We start from the raw sequence: 18542 nt of genomic DNA on the forward strand, positions 1-18542 counted from the left end.
TCACGACTGAGGGTTCAAGGGTGATCAACAGGCAGATCAGAGGAGTGTCCGTAGTCTTGCAGATGTTGTATCGGTCAGTCGTGATGAAGAGAGAGCTGTGCTGAAAGACGCTCTCAATTTACTGGTCGAGCAATGTTCCTGTCCTAACTTATGGTCATGAGCTGTGGGTAGTAACCAAAAAAGCTAGATCATGGATACAAGAGACAGAAATGAGCTTCCTTTTCAGGGTGTCTGGGCTCATAATTAGAGAGGGGGTGAGCAGCGCAGATGTTCAAGAGGAGCACAAAGTGGAAGTGCTGCTCTTCTGTGTCAAAAGGAGCCAGCTGAGGCGGTTCGGGTATCTGGGGAGCTGTTTTGGGGTATGTCCAACCGGAAGGCGACTTTGGGGCAGACCAAGGACACGCTGGAAAGATTATATCTCTCAGCTGGCCTGGAAACACCTCTGTATCCCCAAGGAAGGAGGTGGCAGGGAACATGGACATCTGGGTATCGTTGTTCAGACTGCTACCCCCGTGACCTAGATTTGGATAAGCAGTAGAAACTGCACAGATGCCAGTTCCCAGTATGGCTTGTGCTGGAAATGGTGTTTAGTGATGTTGATCTCTAGTACCTCATGACTCAGTAGCTGCAGTGGATAGTGAGTGGTTGCAAAAATTATAGCAAGGTTTGGTCAGAAAATAACCTAAAGAAAAATTTTAAAGGCTTCCCCCCAACAATAATTCAGTGTTTCTTAAGTTCAGCAATGGCTTATTGAAGAAGAAGAAGAAGAAGAGAGAGTCCTGGGGCAAGAAAATAAGATGAGGTGTAGGAACACAGGTGCATTATGGTACTTGAGAGGTTGATAATCAGGTCATTTATCCCACCAGACATCTAGAAAACATCTTATTTAGTAATGGTCCAAAGGATCAGCAGGGTTTATTAAATGTTTAGTAAAAATAAATTCATTACTTGCTTCAGTCTATTCTGTCTAATAGTCAGTACTATTAGCATCGCTTTGTTTGAAGATAGACACTAGGGGGCACTGTTCTGTTATAGTATGTCAGGTTAGTTTGGGGTTTTTTTTTGCACTTAACTGCTTTTTACTGCATTGGTTTAATGAAACCTTGTGTGTAGTTCATTTTAATAATTGGTTTAATATTTTTAATTATTTAAATTATTATCTAAGCATATGCTCCTTGTGCATTTAAGCAGACTGTCTGCAACAACAGTCATTCATTGCTACTTTGCGATTTAATGTAATTTCAAAACAGAAGGGGCGATACCTCTGATTGATTGAACATTTAAAGAGTCTCACAAGTTGAGTAAAAGGCTCCATAACATACAGTATGTGTACCAGTGTTCATATTCTAGTATTCCATAATTAAGAGTCTGGAATAGTGTGAAATGTGTTTCATTATTTTACAATATTCTGTTTGTATCCTAAAGGCAGCAAGCATTGTAGAATGATATTTATCCTTTAATTAGCATTGGATTCAGAAAGTCTTCAGACCTCTTCACTTTCTGCCCACTTTATTGTGTTGTAGATTTCATTTCAGATGGATACATTTGCCATTTTTGCCTCTCGGTATTCACGCAATAACCCATAATGACTAAGTGAAAATATGATTCAGGAAAGGTTTGCAAACACCTGAATGAGAGATTTCAGTTTTTGATTTTTGATTTTTTTAAATATATATAGACTACTGGTCAAAAGTTTTAGAACACCTCTGTTTTTCCAGATATTCTTCAAATTTTAGCAGCTGAAATGCAATGAATGACCTAAAATGGTGAAAAGGTAAGCGTTAAACTGCCAGAGGTTTACATTTAAAGTTTAGGTTGGCAAAAACTGAAAAAAAATGACATTTCAGAATGCAGGTATTCCCCAGGTTACGGACATCCGACTTACGAACAACGATGCAGCTGCGACACATGCGCCTCAGTAACTGCCAATCTGTCATCTTCGGCCTGGGGGCTGCTGCAAGCGGTGGCTGGAGGGGGACGATTCCGCTGCTCGCACAGTGTAGTGTCCCTTCGGCGGCTTCCGGCAGCAAGCGGTGACCCGTGGTCCATAGTCACCTGGGCCGCTGCTGTCGCTTGTGTGCAGGTCAATGGTTCAATGCCCGCCAACTACGCCGCCACAGCTACTGCTCCTGACTGGACGCAGGCTGGATATGGGGCGTTTCATTGCCCACCCAGCACACACAGCTGATAATGCTACAAGGGGTGACCTGGTAGTGGCTGAACGGGGCGGCGGGGGTAGCATTGTAGTGTGCTGTTGTGTTCGTTCTCTGTGGGCGGACGCTGCAGGCAACATACTGTAGTGGAGGTGACTGTGAGGTGGGCTGGTGATGCCACCCCCAGTACGTACATAGCAGGAAGTCGTCTCTCGTTTAGTACACCAGACGTGTTGATGACGAGGGGGGCCTTCCTGCTATGATAACGTGTACAGTGCTGTGCAGAAGAACTCCTCTTAACCTTTTGTCTTCACCCTTCAACAATGTCTCTGAAACACAAATCTGATGCAAGTGCTGGTGATACAGTAAAGAAGAGAAAAACCATCACCATTAAAAATAAAGTAGAAATAATAAAAAGGTCAGAGGGGGTGAAACTCCATCATTCATTGGCAGAGCACTTGGTTGCAGTCGGTCAACAATAGCATTTATGAAAATAATGCACCTGACTTACATACAAATTCAACTTAAGTACAAACCTACAGTCCCTATCTTGTATGTAACCCGGAGACTGCCTGTATTGCAAATGGGCCTTCTTCAGGGAACAACTGATGGGTTACAACCTACAGATGTTCTGCAGCCATTCAAGTAAATGAAACTTTGCAAATTGAGCCAAACAGTTTGCACAGGTGTCCCAGCTTCTGTTGATTACTTAAAAACCTTCAGTCTGTCTTAAAGCAGAGTTGGAACAGACAGTGTTATTACACCCTCAGAAGTACAACTTGGACAATATTCCAGTGATAATGGCAAGAAAGCGGCAGTTAACAAATGAAATGAGGCCGAGCTTTACTACCCTGAGAAGTGTAGGCCTTTCATTTAGAGAAACTGGGGGATGAAAGTGTCATTGAGTCCAGTGGTGTCCTACACAATGCAAAGGCAATTGGAAACTGGAAGAGACCTGGCAGAGTGAAAGTCACAACACAATCAGAAGACAAGTTTCTAGGGGTCACCAGCTTGCATGATTGGCGCCCCACAGCACAACAGCTTAACAGTGCAGGTCGACAAACGTGAGGAGACTTTGTGCTGTAGGTTTGACAGGGCAAGTGGCAGTAAGACTGTCATTTCTTAAAGGACAAAATAGGGTCTTGAAATATCGGCTGCGGAGTACTGCATACTGGTAAGCATTTGTGAAATTTTCCACACTGTGGTGTGCTGGGCTGGTAGCATCACTTCAAGTGTGGCCTGCCAATTTAACAAGCTAATTGAAATGGCAGGTTTAGTTATGGGACACATTAGGTTCAAATCCCGTAAATGCCAAACGTGACTCTACCTTGTTGGGCACTCGAGCGACGGGGTCCTTAACCTGCAATTGCTCCATCCTGGGCATGACGTTAATCTGCAGGGAAAACCTGGGGGTTGGTGGTAGAATTGGCACTCCAGCCGCCATGAAAAAAATCACACGTTGGTTCCATTCCATCTGAACTAGTGTGGTGCTGAGGTGTCACTCGACGCATGGCCTCACTCTGGTCTTAATCTGGGATCCTGAGTTGGTTTGTCATGTGGTGGGCGTTGTGGCAATACGCCGTATCAGTGCCTGCTCCTAACCTCTCTTATGCATACAAGTGTCAATTAGTATTGCTGAGTGTGTAAGAGAGTGCATGGGAATCATAAGTGACACGCACACACTCAGACCATATAAAGCTGGAGAAATCCATGTTTTTCTTTCCTTGGAAAGTGCTGAATTTGAACAAATGGCTCTCTGAGGTTTACTGAAATGGAAAATGAATTTGAAAATAAAAGCCTGAAGATAAATGGAGGAAAGAACAAACTGATGGTTGGAGATGAAAGAGTAGAAGGCAAAGAAGAAGTATGAAAATGTGGTAAAGGTGTTTGAAGAAACAAAATCCTATGCAGGATTTGACATGGGGGGTGGGGGTATCCATAAAACATAAAGTGGTATGAAAGGTGGTGTGCAGGTGGCAGGGGTGGGACATTTGTTTATAGAAAGCATGTGAGAGGAGTACAGAATGCTGGTATAGTAAGTGTACATGTAGATCTCGGCAGTGGAGGTGTTTTAGAGATGGCAGAGAAGTTCTGCTACTTAGATGGCCTGTTGAGTGCAGATGGAGGTGCAGGCGCAGCAGTGAGAGTGCGTGGAAAAATTCACTGATCAGCACTCCCCTCAATACAGTGACTTGGCACAGCACTGCTAGAGCAATACACTGATATCCACAAATGCACTGAGGCCTATCAGAGTAATATGTTTCATGTTTGCATTTTTTTTTTTACTCATTTTTTAAAATTGCAGCTTGTTTCAAATTTAAAGTAGAACCAACAGTTCCCTTTTGTGGTGAGTGCATTAATATTAGATGATTTTCAGTCTAAAAATGTTCTTTGTTTTTCCAGTTCAAAAGGACAAGAAGGTGATAAATTCATTCCCGCACCACCATCAGCTCCAATTAGAAAACCAGAACTCGAAAATTTAAGGTAAGAAATTACTTTATTGAAAAAAGTAAAATGCACCACATCTTTACCTTAATCGCCCACTTTCCATTCATATACTCCTAGCAATTACTCTACAGCTCAGCATGAGTTTACTGAAGCTTTATACTAATTCTGACCTACGTGGTGTAATAACAGTCATGTTATCCAAGTAATTCCACAACTGCACATTCTGAATAAAGAATTTGAAAAACCACTGGAAATGTTTAAACATATAAAAAGAGAACCTAGCAGGGAGGTTGGACAGAGCCGAGCCTTCATACCCTTTGATTGATTGATAGAAAGAACTTTATTTGTCCCTGGGGGGAATTTGTCTTTTTACAGAAGCTGAATAATAAATAAATAACTAATATTACAGCTTGAGTAACCTTAATACGAAAAGCCTGGGACCAGACGTGTTTTGGAATTTAAATATTTTTGCATTTTGGAATATTTGCATATACTTAAAGTGATATCTTGGGGACAGTCTTGACCAAGTGGGAAAACACAGCCAAACCAGCTAAGTAACGACTTGCATGTGTAAAAAGTTATATCACCAAGCCATTGTTATAATGTGGATTAAACCTAAAAAGTGATGAATGTGATACACAAATTATATTTTATCTCCCTTTTGTTATTATTTATTTTATTATTCAACAGAAGGTTGTGAAGAAACAATACTGGGGCTCCTTTATACCAACAGCAGTAATCTGCATAATACCTCACTGGGACAGCCAAGTCAAAACATTGCTTTTTTCTTTTTTTTGTTTCTTTTTTTAATTTTCCTGCTTTATAGTCATTATGGTGTGTGTTCAAACCAAAGTATGTTTGTATAATTATTTATTTTTTTACTTATCTACCTATTTATGTTACATAAATATTTGCATATAAGTTGGGTCCGGAAACCCGAAAAATCGATCATAAAATCAGACCCTGACTTTATATACCTGTTCAAAAATATGAAAAATATATTTTTTTTTTTTAACATCTTCCTGCTTCCTCCAATCTCGCACCAGTTTCTCAGACATATATTGAATTTTGTTGCAGCAGCTCAGTTACCAATTTCTTTTGCCACTTCAATGACTTGTAAACCAGCTTCATATTTTCTTCTGATAGAATGCTCCATCGTAGATATGTTCTTAAGGTGTATGAGAGTTTCAGATACAAAAAGCACAAATCAGTGCAAATGTCGCTTCAGAATAGTTTGGGTATTACTGTGTGGTCACGTAGGCACAATACACAGAAAAAAAGGCAGTCTGCCCGTGGTTACTCTCTCAGGGGGCTTTAACATATCGTAATCTCTTGGACCAATAGTAGGAGTTTTCCGCATTTGACTTATACGACCGACATTATAAAATATTACGGTAAAATCAAGCCCTAACTTATCCGCGGGAGAACTTAAACACGAGTATATACAGTAGTTATTTAAAGAGCTTCTGTAAAAAGCCAAATTCCCCCTGAGGACAAATTAAAGTTCTATCTAGCTATCTATGGGGTTATATGGTTTTATTTATTTATTTTATATATATATATATATATATATATATATATATATATATATATATATATATATACACCGTATTTACGTATATACCATGCACACATTTTTTCCCGAAAATTAGTATTAGAAAATCAGGTGCGCGTCATACATGAGGAAATGTAATTCTGTAATGTTTACTTCTTCTGCTTGGGCTCGCTCACGCACTCGCGTGCTCTCTCTCTCTCTCTCTCTCTCTCTCTCTCTCTCTCGCTCTAAAGTTCCTATACAATCACAACGCACGTCATACACGGGGCAAAATTTTTTTTGTGATTTTCTTTGTAAAAATTAGGGTGCGCGTCTTACACGAGGGCGCGTGGTACATGAGTAAATACGGTATATAGATAGAGAGAATGAGAGCTCTCTCTATATAAAATCCAATGTTTGTCTGTCTATCAGCTTTTCATGAGAGGATTACTTTACGGATTTAGATCAGGTTTTTTTTTCTATAGTTTGCTTGAACATTCCAGGTGATTTTGCGACTTCTCTCATCGTGCGAAGAATCAGTTCGTTTGCAAGAGCAATATATTTGCGCTAATCTGAGACAGAGGCTGCAGGCCGAGGTTGAGGGAGAAGCGTGACATCCGGAGTCGGGAGCAGGGCAGGGTCCTCCTCACTGTCCTGTTTCACTATGACGCAGGCGGAGTCGCATTAGACGGCTAGTATATATTTAATAACACACATAAATACATACATACTACCGGTCAAAAGTTTTCAGACACCTCAGTTTTTCAAGTTTTGTGAATTACCTACAATTGTGAAAAGTTAAGCAGTAAACTGTCAGAGGTGTAAATGTAAAGTTTAGGTTAGCAAAAATTGGAAAAAATAGGAAATTTCAGAATATTAGAAATGGGCTTTCTTGATGGACCAACTAATAGGTTACAACCTACAGATGTTCTGCAGCAGTTCGAGTAAATTAAGCCTTGCAAGTTGAAGCAAACAGTTTGCACAAGTGTCCTAACTTCTGTTGATTACTTAAAAAGCCTCTGTCAGCCTTAAAGCAGAGTTGGAACAGACTGTGTTACTACAGCCTCTGACGTATTTGGACAATATTACACTGGCATAGAACAAATAAGCAATGGCAAATATAAAAAAATAAGTCAAGGAATCCTTAAGTGTTCCAAATGTTATTAAAAGTTTTGGTTCATCAAAGTAGTTCCCTTTTACTGACATAACAGCCACTCCCTATGCAAGTCACTAACTCACCCAACCAACAAAAAAATCCCAGACCATCACATTTCCTCCGCCATGTTTGTCAGTTGGTGTAACACACTGAAGAGCCATCCTTCCACTAACTCGACAGCATACAACCAACCCTGCGTGATGAACCAAAGATTTCAGATTTTGATTCATCACTCGATAAGACTTTCTTTCAGTCTACAGTAGTCCATAGCTGGTATTTCAAGAGCCTATTTTGTCCTTTAAGCAAAGGCTTCCTTACTGCCACTTGCCCTGTCAAACCTGCAAGACAAAGTCTCCTTTCCGCAGTAGACAGTGACATTTGCTTTTTTTTTTTTTGACCTGCACAGTTAAGCTGTGCTTGAAGCTGTTGTGCTGCGAGGCTCATGTCACAGAGGCTGGTGACCCTCAGAAATGGGTCTTCTGGTTGGGTTGTGACTTTGGAATTGACAGATCTCTTCCTATCCGAGTTTCTTCCAATTGCCTGTGGATTTTGTAGGACACCACTGGACTCGCAGACACTTTGATGTTTTTTTCCACAGTTTCTGTAAATGAAAGGCCTACACTTCTAAGGGTAGTCATGCTCTTGCCATTAGCACTGGAATTTATAACTGTCTAGGGTGTAGAGGGTATAGTAACACAGTTATCCTTTATCTTCCATTATTAACCGTTATCCTCCTTTCTCCAGTACTCGGGTTTGAACATCATGTGAGATTTTCAGTACGAGGGTTTAAGGCCTGCAGTGTGATACTTTGCACCAAATTTCTTAGTAATTGGTTCCACACATTAGCAATTGTCACATAAAACATGTTTTATGGTGTCTGTGTAAGATCAACTCCTAACAAGCTTCCACTTGTGTCTCATACTGTGTATAAAGAGCTTATTTTAAACAACTGGCGTCAACTTTATACCCTTTCTCCTCCCTTAGGTTTTGCCATCGTGGTTTTCTTTTCTTTTTTTCGGTACATGGTTCCTTCTGTCTTTGCAGTTAACACCATAATGCAGTGGATTCAAAAAGTCTTCGGACCCTTCCCTTTTATGAATTTTGTTATTGTGCAGCCTTATGCTAAATTCATCTAATTTTTTTCCCCTTCTCAATACTCTAGAATGACATGAAAACGGGATTTTGGGCGTTTGTTTTGCAGTTTTATTATGAATAAAAAAAAATATCTGAAAATTGACACAAGTATTCAGACCCTTTCTTCTGTACTTTGTTGAAGCTGTATTGGCAGTTATTAAACCCTGGAATCTTTCAGGTATGACGCACCAAGCTTCACACACCCAGATTTTGGGATTTTCTGAGATTCTTGTCGGTGCAGCCTCTGAACTTCTGGCAAGTTGGATGGAAAACATCGATCGACAGCATTTTGTGGTTCTTTCAAGAAATGTTTAATTGTATTCAAGTCCAGGCTCTAGATGGGCAATTCAGGGGCATTCCCAGCATTGTTCCCAAGCCGCTCCTGTGTGAGCTTTGTGGTCATATTCATATTGGAAGGTGACCCTTAGGTCAAGAGCACTCTGAGCAGGCTTTCGAGATCTTCATAGTTTGCTCTGCTCAGCTTTCCCTCAACCCATTGTAGTCTCGTAGTCACATTCCCACAACATGATGATGCCACCTCCATTCCCCACCACTGGAATGGTATTGCGCAGGTGATGAGCACTGCCTGGTTTCCTCCATGCATGATACTTAGAATTAAGGCCAAGCATTTCAGTCTTGGTTTCATCAGAATCTTGTTTCTCACTGACTGAGAGTCCTTTAGGTGCCTTTTTGTAAACTCCCAAGTAGGACTCCATGTATGTTTCTCTGAGGTGTAGCTTCTTTCTGGCCACTCTGTCATAAATCTCAGATTGGTAGAGTTGTTATAGTGATGGTTATCTTTTCTAGAAGTTTCTCCTGAAGTTCTTTGGCACTCGCATACAGTGCATCCAGAAAGTATTGACCGCGCATCACTTTTTCCACATTTTGTTATCTTTAATTCATTTTTTTCCTCAGAATTCTACACACAACACCCCATAATGACAACGTGAAAAAAGTTTACTTGAGGTTTTTCAAATTTATTAAAAATAAAAAAACGAGAAAGCACATGTACATAAGTATTCACAGCCTTTGCTCAATACTCTGTCGATGCAGCTTTGGCAGCAATTGCAGCCTCAAGTCTTTTTGAATATGATGCCACAAGCTTGGCACACCTATCCTTGGCCAGTTTCGCCCATTCCTCTTTGCAGCACCTCTCAAGCTCCATCAGGTTGGAAGGGAAGCGTCAGTACACAGCCATTTTAAGATCTCTCCAGAGATGTTCAATCGGATTCAAGTCTGGACCACTCAAGGACATTCACAGAGTTGTTCTGAAGCCACTCCTTTGATATCTTGGCTAAGTGCTTAGGGTCGTTGTCCTGCTGAAAGATGAACCGTCGCCCCAGTCTGAGGTCAAGAGCGCTCTGGAGCAGGTTTTCATCCAGGATGTCTCTGTACATTGCTGCAGTCATCTTTCCCTTTATCCTGACTAGTCTCCCAGTTCCTGATGCTGCCACCACCATGCTTCACTGTAGGGATGGTATTGGCCTGGTGATGAGCGGTGCCTGGTTTCCACCAAACGTGACGCCTGGCATTTACACCAAAGAGTTCAATCTTTGTCTCATCAGACCAGAGAATTTTGTTTCTCATGGTCTGAGAGTCCTTCAGGTGCCTTTTGTCAAACTCCAGGTGGGCTGCCATGTGCCTTTTACTAAGGAGTGGCTTCCGTCTGGCCACTCTACCATACAGTCCCGATTGGTGGATTGCTGCAGAGATGGCTGTCCTTCTGGAAGGTTCTCCTTTCTCCACAGAGGACCTCTGGAGCTCTGACAGAGTGACCATCGGGTTCTTGGTCACCTCCCTGACTAAGGCCCTTCTCCCCCGATCGCTCAGTTTAGATGGCCGGCCAGCTTTAGGAAGAGTCCTGGTGGTTTTGAACTTCTTCCACTTACAGATGATGGAGGCCACTGTGCTCATTGGGACCTTCAAAGCAGCAGAAATTTTTCTGTACCCTTCCCCAGATTTGTGCCTCGAGACAATCCTGTCTCGGAGGTCTACAGACAATTCCTTTGACTTCATGCTTGGTTTGTGCTCTGACATGAACTGCCAACTGTGTGACCTTCTATAGACCGGTGTGTGCCTTTCCAAATCTTGTCCAGTCAACTGAATTTACCACAGGTGGACTCCAATTAAACATCTCAAGGATGATCAGGGGAAACAGGATGGACTTGAGCTCAATTTGGAGCTTCATAGCTAAGGTTGTGAATACTTATGTACATGTGCTTTCTCAGTTTTTTTTATTTTTAATAAATTTGCAAAAACCTCAAGTAAACTTTTTTTCACGTTGCCATTATTGGGTGTTGTGTGTAGAATTCTGAGGAAAAAAAGTGAATTTAATCCATTTTGGAATAAGGCTATAACATAACATTTTCCAGCGGCATGCCCCCCCAAGTTTTCCCTGCAAGTTGGAGGGCTGGATGCAGGTTAACATCATACCCGGGGTGAAACAATTACTGGTTAAGGGCCTTGCTCAGGGGCGCAACACAGTCCTGGCATTTATGGGATTTGATTGCCAGTGCAGATCCCAAGCCTCAAAGCCACCGCTCCGCCAACCTAAACTATGGTGTTACTAAAGTTTCTAATGACCTGTTTTCACTTTGCCATTCTGGTGTATTTTTTATTTTTGTATTTTATTTTATTATACTTTATTAATCCCGAAGAAAATTACTTGGTTTTTCGCATACCCCTTGGGGTCCGAGCGCGGGGTCAGCCAGACAGCGGCCATGGAGCAATTGAAGGTTAAGGGCCTTGCTCAAGGGCCCAGCAGAGCAGGATCTCTTTTGGCAGTGACAGGGATTTGAACCGGCAGCCTTCGGGATACCAGCGCAGATCCTTAGCCTCAGAGCCACCACTCTGCCCTAAAAAAAATTTAAATGATTTTAGCGCAAGGCTGCAACATTGGGAAATGTGAAAAAATGAAGGGATCTGAATACTTTATGAATTCAAGGTATAAAATCTGGAGTATGGGTTGCATTATTTACTTTTTGTTTGGTCAAAGTCACCTTTTTCTTTTGTGTAATATAGGGAACCAAACCGGCCTGCATATCATTCAGGACGAGGACCGACACATTGTAAACCGTGCCTTCTCCAGATGTGAACTGCACACTGTTTGACATGCATCTTAGCAGGCCTTTCAAGTCATTCGTGCTTATTGTCGTGTGTGCGTTACTTGCATGTCTCCTATACGCTAGCAAAGGCCGTGTAACCAGTCAGAAAAATTTCAATAAAAAATGCAACAGGAGACAAAATCAAACTCTAAATGCATCTGATGATATGTTAACCAAAAAGAAAATCGTTCACTTTTGAACAGCTGTTGAGTAGTAAGTAGCCTTATGACCTGAGGGTATAAAACTAGGTTTGATTTTTATCTTTTATATCTTTGAATAGAGTTGACAAACTTCCTGTCAAACATGCCAGCCTATGATGTTCCCTGGAGACGTTTATCAAGTTAAAATCTGATGCAGAGCAGTTCAAACGTGCACCATGCTGATAAATGAATGAATGAGTCCTCCTTCATCGCATCTGGGCATGCAGTCGCCTCCAAGTGGAATTAACCACATCCTTTTATTTCTAAGGTTCCCGTAAATGTTAACTACATTTTTTAAGGTACTTTGCATTTATAGTCTGTCGTGGTGAAAATTTGCATTTTATGACCTACTTTGTAGCTGGGGTTGTAGGCTCCAAAAGACACTAAAGTGGGTGTTTGAATAAAGATGTCACCCATGCAGCATGGCTGGAGTGGTGGCTCTGAGGCTAGGGATCTGCACTGACAATCGGAATTGACTCTACTTTATTGGGCCCTTGAGCAAGAAGGTCCTTTAACTTGCAGTTGCTCTGTCCTGGATATGACATTAATCTGCATCCAGTCCAACATGTAGGCCCTCCAACCTGCAGGGAAAAACCTGGGGGTTGGTGGCAGAATTAGTACTCCAGCCACCATGAAAAACCTCACATCAGTTCCATTCCATCTGAACTAGCGTGGTGCTGAGGTGTCACCCGTCGCATGTCTGCACTCGGGTCCTAATCTGGGATCCTGAGTTGGCTAGTCATGTGGTGGGTGCAGCACTATGCTGTATTAGCGCCTGCTCCTAACCTCCCTCCTCTCTATGCAACGTGCGAGGCAAGTGTCACTTCACATAGTGGGTGACTCCAGTCCAGGCAAGTGATCTTATGCATTATATAGATACAGCCTTTAGAGTTGCTGAAATAGTGTTACAAGCATGTCAATCCTTATAGCAAAGGCCATGTCACATGCAGCTATTTTCAATCTCAGACTTCATTTACACAATCTTAGTGACCGTCCTGGTGCTTGTGACAAGGGTTTAAGGGTATGGCAAGTTCAGTTGCAATCCTGCCCCCTTTCCCCATTCTGTTACAGTATATAAAATATGAAACCTCAGACAGATGAGATTCTCCTCTGTTTTGTTAGGTCCAAATCACTTTATTCCAGATTGTTGCATTATACGAGGGGATCCTGAAAATTCCCTAAATCGGTCAATAGAATGGGAGTAGGGTGTAGTTATCAACTCTACTGCTAGGTATTGAGTGCCTACTTTCTTCTTAATCAAACCATCGAATGGCATCACGCTGATTTAATAGAGTGCATATTTCTGATTTTTTTATTCTACTGTCATATGTGCAACTTCAGAGATTTACCGTAGATCCCGGAATATAAGACGACTCGATATATTAGCCGACCCCCTTCTCTACCTACTAAATTACATGTATTTGCTGATGACCGGTATTTAAGCCGACCCCCTTCTCCAAGCAAAATTTTCAAAATTTCCTTAAAAGTGTCTCTTCAGGTATATTTATCATGTTTATCGGCGAGAATTTGAGACTGCCGGCATTTTTGTTGGAAACCAGGAAGTGATTGTGGAGAAGTTTGGTAAAATGAAACCTTTGTGTTGAAACTATATGCGCAAATACGGTACATCAGTGGGTGGATTTCCGGAGACTCGTTATAAATTTGATTAACTTAAATACACAATACAGTGGACCCTTGACTTAAGAACTTAATTCGTTCACGAAGGCTAACCCATAATGCTTTCCGAACCTCCCACTGCAACACTTACTTAACCTTTTCATAATAAAAAAGGGTTGTATAATGTGCATAATTTACCAAAACACCAATAATTTTTCTAATGTACTAACCAAAAAGTTATAAAAAGTGCCTAGCCTACCAGAAGTAGGCTAGATTAAGCTAGGAGCATGGCGGCGCGCTCTCCTTTTCAGTGCACTTTTTTGTTATTTTTATACTTTTTTTTTTTTTTTTGCTTGTTTGTGCATGATCGGTTCGGCGAACATCCGCTACACCTGTCAGAACCTTATAGACATCGGTATCCAGAGCCAGACATCTGTTTCGAGTGTTTTTCATCACATGCACAACATCCCAGACAACATAGTGAGACCAGCGGGCTCTCCGTGGATTGTTGTCAGGTCTAGGAGACGACACAGACGGAGGAGGGATAGAAAGCAGAAGCGGGGCCACAGATCCGGCGTTATGCTAAGGCTAAAAAAACAACCATACAAGCCCTATACAAAACTTTTATTTTGGCAACTTCTTTGCAGCTTTTCGCACCATTTGTTTATTTACTTGTTGTGTTCTACACATATATCTGCACTGAAGGAGCTGCTTTTAATCTCATTGTACATGTGTATAGTGACAATAAAAGGCATTCTATTCTAGAAACAACAATTTCATATTGTACTCACCATTTAATTTGATATCTTTGGGCTGCAGGAAGGGAGGAGAATGAAACGGAAGGTGGTTATTGTTTAGAAGGAGCCTCCTTATGCAAATCTTTTCTTTGTAAAATTGTCGAGATGGTGGATTTCGACATGCTGTGTACATATTAGCGAGATCGGTCACATGAACAGCACACACAGTGGATCGCTGGGTATGCCAGGCTTACAGGACTCCCCGTCACAACAGTGCACTATGACTGCCTCTAACTCTCTGTAAGATTATACTGTATTAATGAAGTCCATGAATAGAAATCGCTGGAAAAGTCATGTAATGTGACAGGGACTTGAACTGCTGAGCTATTATGTAGTTCCTATTCCATCAACTCTTTGAGGGCGAATTATTATTTATTTCTTTTTCCGTTTTGGTCCAAAGCTGAATATTTTTTCACAAAAACAAAATACTTGGTTTTCTGGAAAGTACACAAAGCAATGTTTTCACACATTAATCAGTAGTACTAGGGTGTTAGGGAGGCATGGTGGCGCAGTAAGGAGACCAACCTGGGTTCGCTTTCTGGGTCCTCCCTGCGTGGAGTTTGCATGTTCTTCCCGTGTCTGCGTGGGTTTCCTCCCACAGTCCAAAGGCATTGCAGGTTAGGTGCATTGGCGATCCTGAATTGTCCCTAGTGGGTGCTTGGTGTGTGTGTGTGTTTGTACTGTGGTGGGCTTGCGCCCTGCCCGCGGTTTGTTCCTGCCTTGCGCCCTACATTGGCTGCGTTTGGCTCCAGCAGACCCCCGTGACCCTGTGTTAGGATATAGCGGGTTGGACACTGACTGATTGACTAGGGTGTTCTACCACGTTACACATTAAGGATGTAGTGAGAAGTCAAGCAAAATGACATCTCTTATTGGCTACACTAAAAAAAGATTACAATATGCAAGCTTTCGAGGCATCATCTTCTTCATCTCCTTCTTGTACATCTTGGCTGAAGAAGAGGCCTGAGTTGTCTGGAAAGCTTGCATATTGTAATCTTTTTTAGTGTAGCCAATAAGAGGTGTCATTTTGCTTGACTTCTCACTACATCCTAAATCAACATATTTATGAATGACAAATATCGCTGTACTTTATGTTCCAGGTGCCTCTACACTGTGTGAATTCACAGATCCATTACGTAGCACAGTCAGGCAAGGTATGGTAATGTTCCAAGTAGTCAGTGGCACACATTGCCACGTTAATCTCCTTGCAGTACGTGTTACACTGGTACCGCTGTTTCAGACTTCTGTGGCTGTATAATGTCACCGCTGGTTCACTATGTCTGTCAGCAGCGGCTGTACTGGGACAGCTTGGTGGTCAGCAGGAACTCGCAGCTGACCAGCTTTTGGGCTGTCTTCGCACGGCATGTGTTACACTTGTGCCGCTATTTCAGGTGTCTGTTGATGCATGCTGTGCTTTTTTTAAAGTCCAGGCTTCCATTAAGATCATAAAACTAGGCTTTTCCAGAAGGCATTTTTTTTTTAACACATTGACAGCTGGACCATTTATTACCATGACGCTTCATTATAGGCCTTTGCATATATCATGAACTGTATCAAATTTCTGAAAATAAAAAGAAAATGTAAAGAAACGTATTAGAAATCATTGGATTTATTATCAACAGTAACTCTGTCAAAAGTGTAAAGAAACCGTTGCTTCCTTTTTCACCAGCAACACGACTAAAAGACTCCACTTGAAGGAGAGTCCTTGAAGGATGGCACCTCTCAGAGTGCAGGCTTAGTAGCGCATGTGGTGTAAATCTAACGCCTTTCTTTGTGCTGTCCTCGCCTGTTGCTCACAACACATGTGATAATTGGTGACTCAGTGGGTAGCAGAACGTCCATTTAGTGCTCTCCTGGCAGTCATGAGAAGTCGGACACTTTGAGATGAAGAGAGGCTGTCGGAGCAGAGCAGTTAGATCCACATCAGTGCCAGAGCCGACAGGTTCCATGTCATCCAATCAGTTGTCACTATCTCGATCACTGTCATCACCATCAAAATATTCATCTTGTTTCAAAACATCGGCAGCTTTATAGTTTTTTTTTTTTTGTGATGTTATAACTACCGACTGTATTTATAGCACTATCTTCTGCAAGCTGGGGCATTTAAATAAAAAAATAAATTGCATAGCTATCCACTAGATGGCAGCACTACAGTAGAGAATTGAGACACCGCAGCAAGTAGCCTGCACCTTTGTGGCTTTTTGCTGAGGTACGAGCTAACTCGTACCTCGCGTTCAGAGTGTAAATTAAAGAAAGGAGTGCTGGTTATTCCAAATATGGTTTGACTTCAATACATTTTATAATGGAAATCATGCAAGCCCCTCCTGTTTAATATCATCTGACAGTTTCCACATACCATGGACTCACGAATGAGTACAGCTTTAATAATGACAAGCAAAAAAATGGCATAAAAAAAAATTAAACGGCATACAAGGGGGGGACCCAAAAAATAACGAGAATTGTTTTCTGGTGGGGCGTTAGTTCAGACGTCTACCTCCAGATGCGTGTATTAGACTGCCCTCTGCATCATTTGGCCAAGCGCCATCCTTAGGGCAAAGGTCTGTATGGTCCGTCAGTGTAATTTTTGTTCTTGAGCCTCTGTTACCGTCTTCGTCGATTTTGTGATGGCAGACTTTAAAGAATAACGTGTTTGCATCAAGTTCTGTTTCCCTTTTGGAGAAAACCGCAGCATAAGCTGTCACGATGCTTCGAGAGGCTTTCAGAGAAGAAGCTTTGAGCCAGACAAAGGATTTTTACCTTAAAGTGCTCAAGTGATTGCGTGATGTTGTGCAGAGAAACCAACCCGAAACGCGGCAATCAGATGAGTGGCATCTGCATCACGACAACGCTCCCGTCCACACAGCATTGAGTGTGTGGCAGGTTCTTATGAAAAACAGGATGACATTATTTTTAATATTTAAATGTGCTTTGTGCCTAAAAGTCATTTGCTTTTAACTTTAGGCCAACAAAACATTTACCTAACTTTGAGTCAGAGGGTTTGTCATACATGGTGACAAGCCCGTGTTTTCAATTGAATTTTTGAAAGGTTATTTGTTTGTTTGGATTTATATTGTTTTCTAATTTTTACCTTCTGTGTAGTACTGTATATCTACTGGATTTGTTTTTTCTCTATTGTAAAGCAGTTTAATCAAATTGTATAAATAAAGCGGATATGACTTAAAATGTCGATTTTAAGTTGTATCAACAGTTATATAGTTTGATGAACTTTAACTCGGCCCTTTTGGAGTGATGCTTTTGTGTTTTGTTTTGTTTTTTTTTGGCAAGCCCCTGTTGATACCTGGAGTTTAATTTGTTCAACATTCCTGTACATGAAGAATACAAGATCGAATCGGCCATGGTTTTTCAGAAACTTTTTCTGTGGTGGGCAGTGGTGTACATAACATCACAAAATATAATGCGGCGAGTAAAAGAGTTGAATTTCCAGTTGTATAGTTTCCCAAAATCGATGGTTAAATTCACTTTTTAAGCCTCTTTCTCATAAGAAATTTGACGAATAGGAGACCAGTCCGTCAGATCTTTTTGTTTAGCTGATAGCTAAGCTGTCCTAGTATCTCATCCTGATCCTTCTCAAAGGTTGTACAGGTCTCTGCTTCAACTCCATGTCTTAGTGCTTCATTCCCGAGTCCCACAACTCTTTGCATAAAGAAGTGCTTGCTTGGCTCCCATCCTAAACACACTTCCCCTTAGTGTCCACTGAGGTCCTCGAGTATGTGACTCTTCATCCAGATGAAAGTATTCCACCGGATCTGCGTTGTCAATGCCTTTGAGGATATTGAAGATCTGAATGAGATCCCCACTTGGTCTCCTCTGCTCGAGTCTCAACAATTGTAATTCTCTGAGTCTGTCACAGTGAGACATGTCCTTCAGTCCCATGATGCACTTGGCTGCTCTCCTTTGCACAGCTTCAAGTGCTGCTGTGTCTGTCTTGTACCGTAGTGAGCAGAACTGCACACAATACTCCTTTTATAGTCTGAGCATAAAATCCCTTGATTTAAATTCATCAGTTTTGTATGATATAACCTAACATTTTATTTGCCTTTTTAACTGCTTCTATGCATTGCTTATTCGATGAAAATGGTGCCTCAACATAAACCCCCAACTTTTTCAGAGGTTGTTTCCTGTATAACTTGAATTTAGTGTTGTAGAAAAACAAAGTAAAATACGTATTCACACCTTACAGCTAACACATACAATGGTTTTAAGAGGAAAAATATGTATTGTATTTACTTTTTAATATCAATGGTTTGCCTCACATCAAAGTTAAAAAAAACAAAAAAAAACAAAAAGATGATTAACAGTTACAAAAACAAATCATTTTGTAATACATGTTAATGTTTTAAATGATCTTCAAAAATCTGACTTTCCCCTTCGGATTAAT

The 18542-nt window shown here is 41.3% G+C and overlaps 1 protein-coding gene across 2 annotated transcripts in view; it reads left to right on the top strand.

The window, feature by feature from the left end:
• cnot10 (CCR4-NOT transcription complex, subunit 10) overlaps positions 1 to 18542 on the top strand; it is an 87122-nt gene that overhangs the window by 39207 nt on the left and 29373 nt on the right. For both annotated transcript variants that reach the window (XM_039736344.1, XM_039736346.1), the window contains exon 13: positions 4557 to 4637. In XM_039736344.1, the coding sequence (XP_039592278.1) occupies positions 4557 to 4637 (81 nt within the window). The remainder of the gene's footprint in view (positions 1 to 4556; positions 4638 to 18542) is intronic.

This window comes from Polypterus senegalus, chromosome 15, assembly GCF_016835505.1.
Source record: "Polypterus senegalus isolate Bchr_013 chromosome 15, ASM1683550v1, whole genome shotgun sequence".
Classification (NCBI taxonomy): domain Eukaryota; kingdom Metazoa; phylum Chordata; class Cladistia; order Polypteriformes; family Polypteridae; genus Polypterus; species Polypterus senegalus.